The sequence below is a fragment of the Cyprinodon tularosa genome, unplaced genomic scaffold (assembly GCF_016077235.1).
Source record: "Cyprinodon tularosa strain WSP-4 unplaced genomic scaffold, ASM1607723v1 ctg686, whole genome shotgun sequence".
Taxonomy (NCBI): Eukaryota; Metazoa; Chordata; class Actinopteri; order Cyprinodontiformes; family Cyprinodontidae; genus Cyprinodon; species Cyprinodon tularosa.
In genome coordinates, this window is record NW_024039436.1 from 598,696 (window position 1) to 613,745 (window position 15,050).

General features: G+C 41.8%; 1 protein-coding gene across 1 annotated transcript in view; it reads right to left on the reverse strand.

Moving 5' to 3' along the window:
* Window positions 1-15,050, reverse strand: part of LOC119771704 (ribonuclease inhibitor-like) — a 37,799-nt gene that overhangs the window by 12,267 nt on the left and 10,482 nt on the right. Inside the window, exons 3-6 of the mRNA XM_038267813.1 lie at window positions 12,519-12,701; window positions 7,925-8,025; window positions 3,202-3,274; window positions 1,130-1,306 (exon numbers count right to left, since the gene is read on the reverse strand). Of these exons, the coding sequence (XP_038123741.1) occupies window positions 1,130-1,306; window positions 3,202-3,274; window positions 7,925-8,025; window positions 12,519-12,574 (407 nt within the window). The 5' untranslated portion in view covers window positions 12,575-12,701. The remainder of the gene's footprint in view (window positions 1-1,129; window positions 1,307-3,201; window positions 3,275-7,924; window positions 8,026-12,518; window positions 12,702-15,050) is intronic.

Below are 15,050 nucleotides of genomic sequence, written 5' to 3' on the forward strand. Positions count from 1 at the left end.
TGGAGACGCGTTCTCTGGAGTGACGAATCGCGCTTCTCCATCTGGCAATCTGATGGACGGGTCTGGGTTTGGCGGTTGCCAGGAGAACGGTACTTGTCTGACTGCATTGTGCCAAGTGTAAAGTTTGGTGGAGGGGGGATTATGGTGTGGGGTTGTTTTTCAGGAGCTGGGCTTGGCCCCTTAGTTCCAGTGAAAGGAACTCTGAATGCTTCAGCATACCAAGACATTTTGGACAATTCCATGCTCCCAACTTTGTGGGAACAGTTTGGAGCTGGCCCCTTCCTCTTCCAACATGACTGTGCACCAGTGCACAAAGCAAGGTCCATAAAGACATGGATGACAGAGTCTGGTGTGGATGAACTTGACTGGCCTGCACAGAGTCCTGACCTCAACCCGATAGAACACCTTTGGGATGAATTAGAGCGGAGACTGAGAGCCAGGCCTTCTCGTCCAACATCAGTGTGCGACCTCACAAATGCGCTTCTGGAAGAATGGTCAAAAATTCCCATAAACACACTCCTAAACCTTGTGGACAGCCTTCCCAGAAGAGTTGAAGCTGTTCTAGCTGCAAAGGGTGGACCGACGTCATATTGAACCCTATGGATTAGGAACGGGATGTCACTTAAGCTCATATGTGAGTCAAGGCAGGTGAGCAAATACTTTTGGCAATATAGTGTACATCCATGGATTAAACTAAATGACACATCAGGGTTTTTTATTTCTTCTATCTTCCTCTTTATCAGCATTTTTTTCTTTTTCCTGCGTTCCACACTGCTGCCCATGTTGGCTCAACATCACTAAATAATGTTGCTGGGAATGGGAGTGGGAATTTCCTGCATTATCAGCTCTAAATTCACTGGATTCTGGGAAGTTCTGGATAATGCTGCAACCCCACACTGAAATTCAACTCATTGTTTCATGTTTCCTGCTTATTATTGAATAAATCATGAGAGGAAGTTTGAAAAAGAAATAAACTTTAACTGGATCAAAGCAGGGAAGAAGAAATCAGACTTTAGCCTGAAGATCCTCAGTGTGGATCAGTAGAATATCAGCCATATGTCTGCAGTTTAGAGTCAACACAACTTTACCATCAGAAATATCAGCACTAAACTAAAACATGGAGACTGACCTCAATATCTGTAGTTTGCAGAGGGGAGACTGGAGAAAACCACAGAGCTGCTTCACTCCACCATCTTTCAGGTCATAGTTGTTGCTCAGGTTCAGTTCTGTGAGATGGGAGGGGTTGGACTTCAGAGCTGAGACCAGAGAAGCACAGCTGATCTCTGACACACTGCAGTAATTCAATCTGAATAAAGAATAAAAGATGTGTTGAAAAGATGAGAAAACTTTAGAGGAAAAGTCTTCAAACATATCCACAGTGGCTTGTTTGTTTCGACAGCAGGCGGACAGGAAAGGGGGTATGAGAGAGGGGGAGAGACATGCTACAAAGAACCACATGTCGGATATGAACCCGGGTCGGCCATGTCGAGGAATAAGGCCTCCGTAGATGGGTCTTGCACGCTAACTACGTGACCAGCACACCCCACCGTAAATGGTATCTTAAAAATTCTTCCAGTCAGAGTGACAGCTATCCTTTTTCTTCAGTTAGGGTTCATCTTATTGCTGTGGGTCATTCATAACCATAATGGGAACAAGACATAAAAAGGTTTTTCAAACCTGCTTGTCTCAGTAGATTACATAGGGTTTCATGTGAAAGATTACAGTTTAGATGCCGAAAAAAAAACCAATCAAGTGACTGCTGAAAGAAAACTATACTAGTTATTACGTTGCTATGGTAACAACAATCACTTATAAAAGTAATATTAACTATGCCGATATAGAGTTTGTTTTTTGGCTACAATAATAAGTGCCTCCATGCATTGTATGAGCATAGAATGCCATTGCAAAACAATAGCATTCTATGCTCCTTGCATTGCAATGGCAGGCACCAATAATGAGTTTGATTTCTATATCTATGTCACTGAAATAACTGTTCTGATGTTAAATGTAGTTTTTTTCCTCAGTAATGTTTCTTCTGAAGGTGAAACACACACAGGGACTGAAGAACCTGGAAAACATTTCTTTGATTTGATTTTTTAATTCATTGACAAGTTAAATGACACGAGTCATTCAATAATCATTCTAACCATGAATTGATGATGATTTATCCATTGCTAACCCACCTCAGCTATTGCTGGGCCTTAAACATTTATGTTGAATTTAGTGTTTTAATCATTTATCCTTGAAGCCAGATGTATTCATCATATATCTGAGAATTGATTTATTGTTTAGTGGTTCAATCATTTATTGTTTCATAGAAACATTTAGAAGCATTTCCACTGGCTTGATTGCAGCCATGCATTTTATTTAGTCTTTTACTGAGATGACTGGTAGTAAACTACCTTAGTTATTTTATTTACAGTTTTTAACTTTACATATATTCATGATTTTTTCCCTTTTGTTTTTATTGACCAAACAAGTAACAGGTTCCCTTTATGGTCAAAGAGGTGGATTATGGAGGGAAAATTATTTTTCCATCTATTCCTCTTTTCCTTCATTCTAAAGCTGAATGTGAGCTCGTTCTGTTTCTATTTTCACCAAAGCATTCGCTCAGCTGCACACCTGCTAGACAAGGCTAGGCCTAAAGGCTGATCTTACTGACCAATGAGAAGCTGCTTTCAGGGTCACATGTTCTGGAAAGGAAGCCAGACTCCTTTAGGTTCAAGGTTATTCATCCTCCCTCTGATTGGTCCAAACTGGCTGAACCTTGTTTTGCTAAAGTTTCATGGAAATCCCTCCCAGATGTTTGTTTTAGTGTTAAGTAGTGAAATACTTTGTCTGACCAGAACAGAAAGAACATTGGAAAAAACTGCATCTGTCCTCCTCAAGGATGAATAAATGCTGCTTGAATGAAGAATACTGATCTCATCAACCATGAAGGATTAAACAGATTTTAACAAAGTTGATCCAGAACTACTTTCTTCTAGCTAATGTGCTCTAATCAGACAGACAGACATCATGGGAGGAAGTTTGAAAAAGAAATAAACTTTAACTGGATCAAAGCAGTGAAGAAGAAATCAGACTTTAGCCTGAAGATCCTCAGTGTGGATCAGTAGAATATCAGCCACATGTCTGCAGTTTAGAGTCAACACAACTTTACCATCAGAAATATCAGCACTAAACTAAAACATGGTGACTGACCTCAATGTCTGTAGTTTGCAGAGGGGAGACTGGAGAAAACCACAGAGCTGCTTCACTCCATCATCTTTCAGGTCTTTGTTCCACATCAGTTCCAGTTCTGTCAGATGGGAGGGGTTGTTCTTCAGAGCTGAGACCAGAGAAGCACAGCTGATCTCTGACAAACTGCAGCTATTCAATCTGAATAAAGAATAAAAGACGTGTTGAAGCAACTGGAGAGACAGGTTAAAACTAAAATAATGAATAAATAATGAATAATAATATTTGACTGAAAGCTAAAGTCCCATAAAAATAATCAAGTTAAAGTATTAAACCAAGCAGAAGCAGAACATGTTCTAATGACGTGTGAAGGTCCAGATCAAGGTGTGTTTATTAGTCTCCTCCAGGAGAAATCTGTGTTAGACAAAGAGCAGAGCTGCAACACAATCCAGAACCAGAACAACACAAGCAGCATCAACTGCAGGAAGAAATAGATGAGAAAAAGTTCAGAGGAAAAGTCTTCAAACTCATCCCAGCATTTATTTTGGCTTCTGTTCATCTCCTGCCGACCGCTCGCTTCCTAATTGAATTGAAGGAGGAATAAATGAATGTTTAATACGATTGTGTTTCCATGAAGGAACCCTGGATCTTCTCCCTGACTTCAATCAATCACAGGACAGCTCATGTTCTGTCTCCAAATGAATGTTGGTAGCCTGTTTAATGATGACCCGTCCAAACAGATCTGGTACCTTAGATGGGATCAGGGTCCCCATGATCCTGTTGGCTGTCTTCACTAAACTGGGAATCTGATGGGAATCTGACCCTGAGGCCTTCCTGATCTTTACAGCTTTAAGATCCTTGGTGACAAACAACACGTGTTGCTAGAAGATTTCAGTCAGACCTTCAGTGGTTCTGCTGGGATTCAAATGGACTTTAACTAAACTGTGTTTTCTAAACAGCTCTGGATCAAGGAGAGGTGATCAGGAAGAGACGTTAAACTAACAGAAGTTTGAGTCCAAAGCTGCTGGTGTCGAATATTCTGGCTGGCTCACCAAATATAGAAGCAGCTGTACTGCTTTATATATCCTTATTCATGGCCTTATAATCCTAGCAGTACAGGCTGAAGGTCAAGTATGAATCTTGGCAATAACAAGGTTTCTAATGGCTGATTCTTACGCAATTAGGAGATGTATTAAGAGGTTTTGGGATAAACAGAGAACGTCTTTATAAACATTCTTTCCAGTGTCAGAGTAACCTCTGGCTTCGACCAGCACATGTGAATTCCAGTAAGATTTCGACATGATATTCCATTGTGCATGTGCATTGAGACTATAAAACAGCCTGAGAGCTGGGGGAAAACTGAGATGTCTGACGATGTAGCAAAGATACTTCTGAAACAATAAGGCACATAACAGCAGGGTGTAAAATGGTAGGAAGTGCATACATAGAACGCCATAACCAGGTAGCTGTCATAGTGTACAGGAACATCTGCCATGAGTATGGGCTGGAAGTCCCAAGGTCAAAATGGAAGAGTCCTCCTAAGGTAGTTGAGAATGACCAAGGTAAGATCCTATGGGACTTCAAGATCCAGACTGACAAACAGGTGATGGCAAACCAACCAGACATCGTGTTGATCGACAAACAGCAGAAGAAGGCAGTAGTGATAGATGTGGCAATCCCAAGCGACAGCAACATCAAGAAGAAAGAACACGAGAAGCTTGAGAAATACCAAGGGCTGAAGGAGGAGCTAGAAAAGATGTGGAAAGTGAGAGCAGCAGTGGTGCCAGTGGTAATTGGAGCACTGGGGACTGTGACCCCCAAACTGGGAGAGTGGCTACAGCAGATTCCAGGTAAAACATCAGAGGTCTCTGTCCAGAAGAGCGCAGTCCTAGTAACAGCTAAGATACTGCGCAGAACCCTCAAACTCCCAGGCCTCTGGTAGAGGACCCGAGCTTGAGGATGACACATACCACCCCACGAGGGGTGAGAAAACTAAGAAGTTTATTGAAAAACAAGATAGTGGATATGAACTGGAAGCTGTATGGTCTGGTCAGGTTCTTCTGGGCTTCTGCAGAGAAGATGAGACTGGTGAATGTGTGGAAACAGTTGCTGGAGGATTATGGTGGGCTGACACTCATTCGTACAAATATTGCCAACTGTGGCTTGTCCTGTATGTCGCATGACTCGTCTAATGCTACACTAAAATAAGCACATGCGTTCAGGTCTGCATGTAGATCAGATTCAAGCGCATTATTTATGTCTGATATTCTGGTTTCAACTGTGTGTCGTGACATCTGGAGACCAGTGATGGAATCTTTGAGTTGTTTGTTATCTGGAGCCAAAATGTCAATTACATCTACAAAACACTGTTTTAAAAACTCGCCTTCGTTGTATGGTTTTTTAGCACGGGCAATATTCCATGCCACTTTATAGGATGCAAGTGTCACAGCTTCTCCACGCTTGGTCAATTGCTGAAACATTTGAGACTGTCTTTTTACCTGGCTTTTCAATGTGCTCAATTTTTGCTTCCGTAGTTCAGTACCTTTGGGGAAATCCTTGTCAATATTAGCATGGAGTGTGCTAAAATGACGCTGAAGGTTTGAAGCCTTGTAATGTGATATCGTGGTATCGCATAATAAACAGAGCGATTTGCCATTCCGTTCAATAAAAAAGTAAGCATCTTCCCATTCTTCCAGAAATGTCCTGTGTTCATCCTCATATTTTCGTTTAGCTTTGCATTTTGCCATTTTTACAAAGAAGGTAAGTCTGCGGTCTGCATGCATATAAAATGTTTACCTAATTTCCCGGCATGAGACGTAATCCGCGCATATGATTGGCGGTCACTTACGTCTCTTATGTCTTACGTCTCATAAAAAACACCCAATCTGTCAAATTAATTTATTAATTTTAAAATATTATTTGTTTTTAATAACCCCTGATGGATTTAAGTGTGTTTAAGATATTAAAAAAAGAAGAAAAGAAACATGAAACGAGGAAAGAGCCACAGTATATAGAAAATATGGTAACAGGCAAAGAGCCGCATTCTTATTGGTCGAGAGCCGCATGCGGCTCGAGAGCCGCGTGTTCGCCACCCCTGGTTTAGAATCACTAGGACAAGGTTTGGGTTTGGTCTGTACTAACGCAGTGGGGTTAACGAACTGACGCCCTCCTCCTGGTTCCATCTCCTTAAGAAGGGTGGTGATTAGCTCAGATGTAGTGCACCTGCCCGTCCACCCCTGCTGAGGAGAGAGAAGGAAAACCTGGCCTGCACCCAGATGCAGCCCGGAGTGTGACAGATCTTGGAAGTGCACGCCCGCTTCAAGGGGAAAAGCCCAAAAAATTAGGAAGAGTGGACTCGCCACATAGACCCAGCAACAAAAGACTCAAGGCTGACGTAAATTCCTGTGCAGCCTGCTCTCAAAACAATAAGTGTTATTCTAGATTCGGCTTCTCCCCTGGATGTTATGGCGAAAGGGCGCAGAAGAATTGCTATCCCCCTCCCCTACCTGCGAACATATGTGGAGTGCCCACAACTATTGATAAACATCCATCTCATCAAGGATAATACACACACAACTATTGTCTCAAAGGTCAGATTGACTTCATGTGATGCCAGCCTCAGATGTGTCTCGTGTTACATGTGCTTATCTTGTGCTGAGGTTTCTTTTAAATCTCCAACTGTATCCTGTCAAGGATAAAGGGTGAAATATGCTTTTTTTCCCCCCTCTCCTTCCCCAATGTGGCTCCAATCTTTCCATATAGATTAAGGCAGCACTATAAGGAACCGCCTCATGGTCGGGACCTGTGAAGCCATAAGAATGCGCCAAAGGCAGCTTTTTGTGTCACGGATGGCAACAGTAAAACCATTCCCCCTCTCCCACTGATTAAGCAAGCATGAATGATTAAACAGATTTTGGAAAAGTTGAACCACAACTACTTTCTTCTGGCTAGTGTGCTCTAATCAGACAGCCATAATGGGAGGACGTTTGACAAAGGCACAAACTTTAACTGGATCAAAGCAGTGAAGAAGAAATCAGACTTGAGCCTGAAGATCCTCAGTGTGGATCAGTAGAATATCAGCCATATGTCTGCAGTTTAGAGTCAACACAACTTTACCATCAGAAATAACAGCACTAAACTAAAACATGGTGACTGATGATGATGTTTTAGAAAGGAAGCCAGACTCCTTTAGGTTCAAGGTTATTCACTATCCCTCTGATTGATCCAAAATGTTGGAACCTTGTTTTGGTAAAGTTTCATGTAAATCCCTCTCAGATGTTTGTTTGAGTGTTAGGTAGTTAAATCCTTTGTCTGACCAGAACAGTCAGAACACTGGAAAAAACTGCATCTGTTCTCCTCAAAGATTAATAAACCCTGCTTGTATGAAGACCACTGATCTCATCAAATATGAAGAATTACACAGATTTTGCCAAAGTTGACCCAGAAATAATTTCTTCTAGCTAGTGTGCTCTAATCAGACAGGCAGACATCATGGGAGGAAGTTTGAGAAAGAAATAAAGTTTAACTGAATCAAAGCAGTGAAGAAGAAATCAGACTTTAGCCTGAAGATCCTCAGTGTGGATCAGTAGAATATCAGCCATATGTTTGCAGTTTAGAGTCAACACAACTTTACCATCAGAAATATCAGCACTAAACTAAAACATGGTGACTGACCTCAATGTCTGTAGTTTGCAGAGGGGAGACTGGAGAAAATCAAAGAGCTGCTTCATTCCAAAATCTTTCAGATCGTTGTTGCTCAGGTCCAGTTCTGTCAGATGGGAGGGGTTTGACTTCAGAGCTAAGCCCAGAGAAGCACAGCTGATCTCTGACAACCCGCAGTCATTTAATCTAAATAAAGAATTAAAAAAATGTCTTTAATTAAACAAAATGCAGATAAAATCCTTATATGAACAAATAATAAAAATATAAAAAATGAATCTAACTGAATGCAAAAGTCTCAGAAACAAGAATCGCTGATATCTAATATTTGATCCAGAAAAACTGATGGAAAGAGGTAAACCAAGCAGAATCCTAAGTTGAACCAGATAAAAGCAACTACATAAGCATAGCTGTCAATCTCCCATTTTGTCAGAGAAATTACAATATTTTATTCGTCCTTCCCACTATTCTCCAATATTATTATTAGAAGTCTTCCATGAATTATTGTTTTATAAAATTTGATTTTTAAAAAAACATGATATTCCTCCAAACGCAACTGTTTCTAGCATTGGAAGTCAAAATCTGATCACCTCTTGGTTGTTTTCAATTGGTTGACAAATATTTAATTTAGATTTTTGTCACATGTTTGGAAATATGATGGATACTGGAGCTTGACAGGAATAGTCAGATGGCTTGCAGTGGATGCTGTAAAATTTTCCATATTTTCAAATCCAACACTTATGCATATGCGAGATGGATTTCCTCATCACAAACAAGTGCTCTGCTGATAAATGGAAATGTTTTCTATCTATCCAAGAAAATGTATCTACAGATTGGGCGCTTATAGCAATAATAGTGTAGTCATAGCTCTGATTACATTTAGAAATTGGATCCTTGCATCCAGTGCTATTCTTACTATAGAAAACACATACAAAATTAGAAATGAAGCCATATTCTCTAGGTTTTCCATCTGGATCTTTCCCAAATTAAACTAAATCATATCAATCATTGCAGGCCCACTATGGGACAGAACCTATTCTGTTGGCCATGGTGGCCATGGATGAAGACTCAATTGGCCTCAAAATGTTTCAGACAAACTGTCTTGCACCTCAGGAGAGGTTAGCAATGGCTTGCTAACTCTGGTTTCAGTAGGAGTTGGGAGCTGCTGACCCTGAAAGATATTGTTGGTAAGTGGAAGGAATACTTTGAGGATCTCCTTAATCCTCAAACATGCCTTCCATGATGGAAGAAGAGAAAGATGCTCAGGATGGATTTGTTCATCTTCCAGGCTTAAGTCACAGAGGTGGTCAAAAAATTCCATGGTGGCAAAGCTTCGGGCGAGGATGAGATCTGCCCCGAGTAACTTTGAGCTCTGCATGTTGTCAGGTTGTCCTGGCTCACACAACTCTTATACATTTTGTGGAGGTCCGGGTCCCCTGGATAGGCAGACTGGAATAGTATTCCCCTTCATAAGCAAGGGAACTGGATGGTATGTTCCCACTATAGGGAGATCTCTCTTCTTAGCCTCCCCGGAAGGGCTATGCCAGGACCCTAGCTAAGGCCTATGCCAGTGTCCTAGAGAGGAGAGTCCGGCTGAGGGTTTACCCCCGGCTTCAGGAGGAGCAGTGTGACTTTCATCCTAGCCGTGGAACAGTGTACTAGCTCGGAAATCTCTGCTGGGAGCCTGGGGGTTAAAGTGAGTTTGCCAAACCAGCCCAGATGTGCTTTTTTTTTTGCAATGTTTTTATCTTTCTGTGAAGCACTTTGGTCTTCTTGGTGTTGTTGTAAAGTACTATATAAATATCAACTTTATATGAAACTATAAATATACATAAATCTATAAACTATAAATTAGGGGTGGAACGGTTCACAAAATCCACGGTTTGGTTCACGGTTTTGTGGTCACGGTTTTCGGTTCGGTATATGTTGATTGTTAGCCGGACATGTTGGGTCATGTTGCTATTAGCATAAACAAATTGTGTGGCACAACACTTGCACACTGTTGCACTTTTTTCCACAACTTTCTTTTCACCGTCATCGTAGGTCACCTTAAGCTGCGTTCACACCGGACGCAGCATGAGCAGCAAAATTACGTCTGCTGCTTCATTTTTGCTGCTTGTACCAGTTCTGACACGCATCTGAAGCAGCTTTGCTGCTCTGGCTGCGCGGTGGAAAAGTGGGTCAGACGTGCGTTGGAGGGAGCTACTCTCTCCTTTCTTTGCCTTGCAGCTATATTTGCTGTGGGAATAAAGTAGTTTTAATATGTTTCTAAGTGAGAAAATCCATCTGAAAACTTAATCAGTGCAGTCAGTTCATCCAGATTACCATCCTGCCTTCCAATATTATTTCTGTCGGGGCCGTTTAGACCCCCACATACCAGCGGTGCGCTGTCAGTAGGAATCCCATTCAACAGCAGCCTCTGGCCCGGTCGCCTCCTCGCGTTTTGCCGCGGTGGCTGGAAAGTGGTTTTCATGAACATGATTCAAACTGCAGGTACCAGGATAATAAAAGCGAACATGCTTTGTCGACAGGTTTCAGCATTTTAAGTTAATTTAGGCCTTAATAAACTGTTTCGGAGGAGTGATCATAGAGCTCCGTATCATCAGCGCTGTGTCTCTCTCCCTGCCAGCTCCCACATCAGCATCTCTGATTGGTTGATGCGGTACGTCAAGCAGCAAAAGTTCAATTTTTCCATCTTGAGCAGCAGCGCGTCTGCGGCGTGTCGCGCGCGTCAAATGCTTAAACGCTCCCGATGTGCTGCTTCAGTTGGTCAGATGCGCTTCGGGACCTTTTACTGCCCCTTGACGCGCGTCAACCATTGACTTTGCATGTAAACTCGCATCCGCGTCCGGTATGAATGCAGCATGAATGCAAAGTGGTCCCATACATGGCTTTGGTCACAGTACCGCCACCTTCTGCTCTGGAGTGTACACGCTTCTCCTAAGAGAAAAAGGAGCAGCGCATGAACCGAACGCAACACACACGAACCGAACTGAGACAGTCGAACCAAACGGTTTGGACGGTTTTCATAAACCGCTCCATCCCTACTATAAATATATATAAATCTATATAAACTTTGACTTGATTTGATAGTGGACCTGGAGAAGGCATTCAACTGGGTCCCTCATGGTGTCCTGTAGGGGGGCACTTCAGGAGTACTGTGTTAGGGGACCTTTACTAGGGGCCATCTGTTCTCTGTACAAGTGGAGCAGGTGCTTGGTCTGCATTGCCTCCCTCAAGTCAGACCAGCTCCCAGTGCTTGTGGACTCTGCCAGTGCTGCCTCCAGTTACCAGTCCTGTTTAGAACATTTGTGCACAGGATTTCTAGGAGCAGCTAAGGACCAGAGCGGAATCAGGGATCAGGGATCGCATCACTGCTTTTTGGAGATGACCTGGTTCTGTTGTGTCCCTCCTGCCAAGACCTACAACATGCGTTGGGGTAGTCATGGTACTGGTTTAAGACCGGAAATATTGCGAAAATGAGTCAGCCGGGCGGCTAAGACATCTTTTTTAGATGTTTCCAGGATGTCTGACTTTTTCCAAGCATGTCTTACTGGGAGGGGGCCCAGGGGGCAACACAGGACATCCTGAAGGGACTATGTTTCTTGGCTGGTCTTTGAGCACCTCAGAATTCCCCCAGCAGTATTGGAGATGGTGTCTGGGAGAGGGAAGTCTGGGAGTGCTGAAACTGCTGCCCCCACGACCCAATCCCAAAATAAAACCGACGACGACGACGAGTAGGAGTGTTGGGATCTGGAGGCTTGTCCACTTTCTCCACCAGAGGGCCCCTCAATCTCCTCCTGATGGCATGTGCTTACCTACACACCTGTTTCCTCGTTAAGAGGACCTACTTAAGGAGGAGGAGACTGACACTTCCCTGCCAGAGTGTTGCCAGTAATGGTACAGCAAGACCTGAGCCAACCTGCCTGATCTTTATCCCAGTTTTTTGTGTGAACCTGCCCGACCAGTTTCTCTCTGCCTTACAGATCCAGTCCTGTCTGAAAATCTGAAATCCTAGAGATATCTCTGTCTGGAATCTGCCTGCCTGCACTCAGTCAGCCTTTGCCTTTGACCTCAGCCCTCTGCCCTCTGACAAGCCTCTGGACCCTCAAGGTTCCCCTCCTGCTGATCAGATCCATCCCTGAGCAGGTATTTACCCCCCACATTTCACATTTCTGTCAAACTCTGTAAATAAACAGTTGAACTTTTTCTCTGTCTCCTGAGTGTTTTCTGCATGTGGGTTAGACACCTAGAACCCAACATGACAAGGAGTACATCTCCATAACTTTTTAACATAATTTCACTTTTTTACCTAAAATCTTTCATTAGTCCAAAACATTTTAACATTTGAAAAAAAAAGACTACGACTGCCAACGCCTGCAGCAGCTACGAACATCAAGTGTTTTTTCCTGCAATTCATAAGCTGTTCAAATGTTGAAAAGCTGTATGTATCAAAATTTAGTTTGTAAAATTTGTCAAAGTATAAGTGTAAAATAAAGTTTCATATTTAAAACGTTTGGAACAGGAAACTATTTTAACAACAAGGTAATTAGTCTAAGATATTATGTTCTGACATTTAGACAGTAGCTGTTTTTTAAGATAATATATTAGAATAAAATGACTTAAAATCAGATTTAAAGTATTAGTGAATGAGGATGTTTGAAAAAACAAAGAAAACTTACGCCAGTTTCTTCACTTTGCAGAATGAACTCTCCAGTATCTCACACAGATGCTTCATTCCAGAGTCTCCAAAGGTTTTCCCTCCTCTGATCTGATCTATTATCACTTCAGTCAGATGAAGGTTGGACTTCAGAGCTGAGGCCACAATTTCACACTCAGCCTCTTTGAGAGAAAAGCCACCAAGTCTGTGATTAGAGGAGAAATAAAGTCAGTTCTAATGAAATCAGACAATCTGGATGATAAACACAGACTAAAACATGAAGAGCAAACAGTGATGTCATCATCTGATGAACATCTGCTCTCGAAAACATTGTCCTGTGTTTGACACCACAGAGAATCTCTTCACCCTTTGGGCCGGATCTATCAAAGGTTTGCGTGTATAAAAACGTGAGCTATTTCACTGCGCACGCTAAAAAATGTACAAACTGATCTATCAACAGCGTGCTAAAAGGATCTGGTCTTTAAAACGTGCTAAATAGCGCCTCTTATCCATTTAGTACTTTTTCTGCAATGAATATGCAATATGGGGCGTTTACACGCAAAAGTGCGTCTTGTGGGAGGAGAACATGTAAATATATTACTTTAGCACTCGCAAAGTGATTTATCAAACCTGAAAGCAATTTTGCTAACGGTATCTGACTCTATATTTAACACGTTTCAAAAGAAGGTGCAAATGGTCTGTATGCATAATTGCGCACACATGGCAGCTGTTATTGTCGCAAGAAGGGGACATCGAAATGAAGCAAGGAGACGCAGAGAACGCATTTTTTCCACTCCGTGTGAATATTTTTGGAATGAACGAGGAAACTATCATCAAAACATATCGTTTATCCAGCATTGCCATTTTGGAGCTGTTGGGGGTACTCCAAATGGATTTGGAGCCAGCCACAAGGAGGACCCACGCAATACCAGATATCACTAAACTCCTTGCAACATTGTACTTTTTTGCATCTGGGTCATTCCAGCGTACGGTTGCAGCGAGAGCTGGGATCTCCCAATCTCGTTTTTCAAAAGTGCTGTCCGACGTCTAAAATGCCATGTCGCCCTGACGCCCTACCGGAGAACCCTGACCTCCCCCCTGCGCCTGTGGAGCAACATGCCAATGCTGCGGGGATGCGTACGCGCAGTAATCTCATCCACAGTCACTTCTTGTGAGCCATTTGGTATGTGCATTTTTCTACAGGCCAATACAAAACACCTGTTTTTTTTTTTTTTTACTACAGTGAAGTAGAAATTCAGCCACATACCACCTTAGGGAATAAAGGTTGCCAAAGTTTTTATATATTATTTTTTTTTTTTGGAGGGGGTGGGGGTGTCACTGTAAGATTTAAATTTCTTAATGCACTAGTTTGTACTTAAACTACTTTGCTGCAAACCACAAAACGCACAAAACCATCATTTAAATAGGGCGTGTCCAACAGTTTTGCACCTGCCACCAGTTACGCAATCACTCTTGTTAAATCACCCGCAAACCATGGTTCAGCCCCTCACGCAAAATTCCAGTTTTCGAGCGCAAATTACTGCACGCAAAATTGGATCTTGATAAATCCGGCCCTTTGTGTCTCTGCTTTAGTTAGAAGCTCAATTGAACCACAGTGATGCAGACAGAGAAGCTGAGCAACAGGTTCAAACAGCTCAGGCTTCATGTATCAAAGACAAGCAGACTCTCAGAGTACATTTTCTGCATGGCTGGTAATATTGTTAACCACCTGCAAACACTGCTAAAACCAAATAGGATAAACATGCATGTTTTCTTGTCAAAAATGTGTAACTTTCATCCAGTGGGACTATTTGTTTTCTTTTCCAGTTGTTCTGACTATTTTATGAGACATTACAGTTTTTTTAATCGTTATTCATTCATCTGAATGCGCAAAAGAACAGACTGAAACTAGGGATTTTTTTTATGGAAACTCCAGCTTCACAGGAGTAATTTCCCTTCTCATTTTCTAATGTTTAAGTCTTTATTTGTTGTGATAAAAACAAATAATTAACAGATAATTCGGCCTGAAAACACACTTAAAATAAAGCCTCTCTGGTTCTTGTCTGAGTGTTTAAAGAGAACAAAAACAGCTCATCTCTGGTTTGGACTGGTTCTTTCTGTCTCAAGTGTAAGTAGATAAATTACTGCTGAGTTTGTTTTTACCATTAATAACAGCATTTTTTATTTGTTTTGTTTCTTGTAGGTCAAAAAGAAACATTAAAAACTGCTTTTAAATGAGTCTATTGTTGATAATTCAGGGGAGGCATTCAGTGTTTTCAGGTGGGCATATTTTATCAGAAACTTTTTTTTTTACTCAGACTTATTAATGGCTCTCTGAATACTTTTATAGTGCTGAGAGAATTAAATCTGTAAAATTCCAAAATCCCCCAAAGAAACTGTCCAATTAATAACCTCAAAAGGCAAAAATACTAAATAGGGTTGTCAAAAGTATCGATACTCAAAAAAGAATTGATAATAAAAAATTGTATCCAGATACAATTTCAAAGGTATCGAAACAGTGCTACAATCAGTGGCACCTAAGCAGTCATTCATC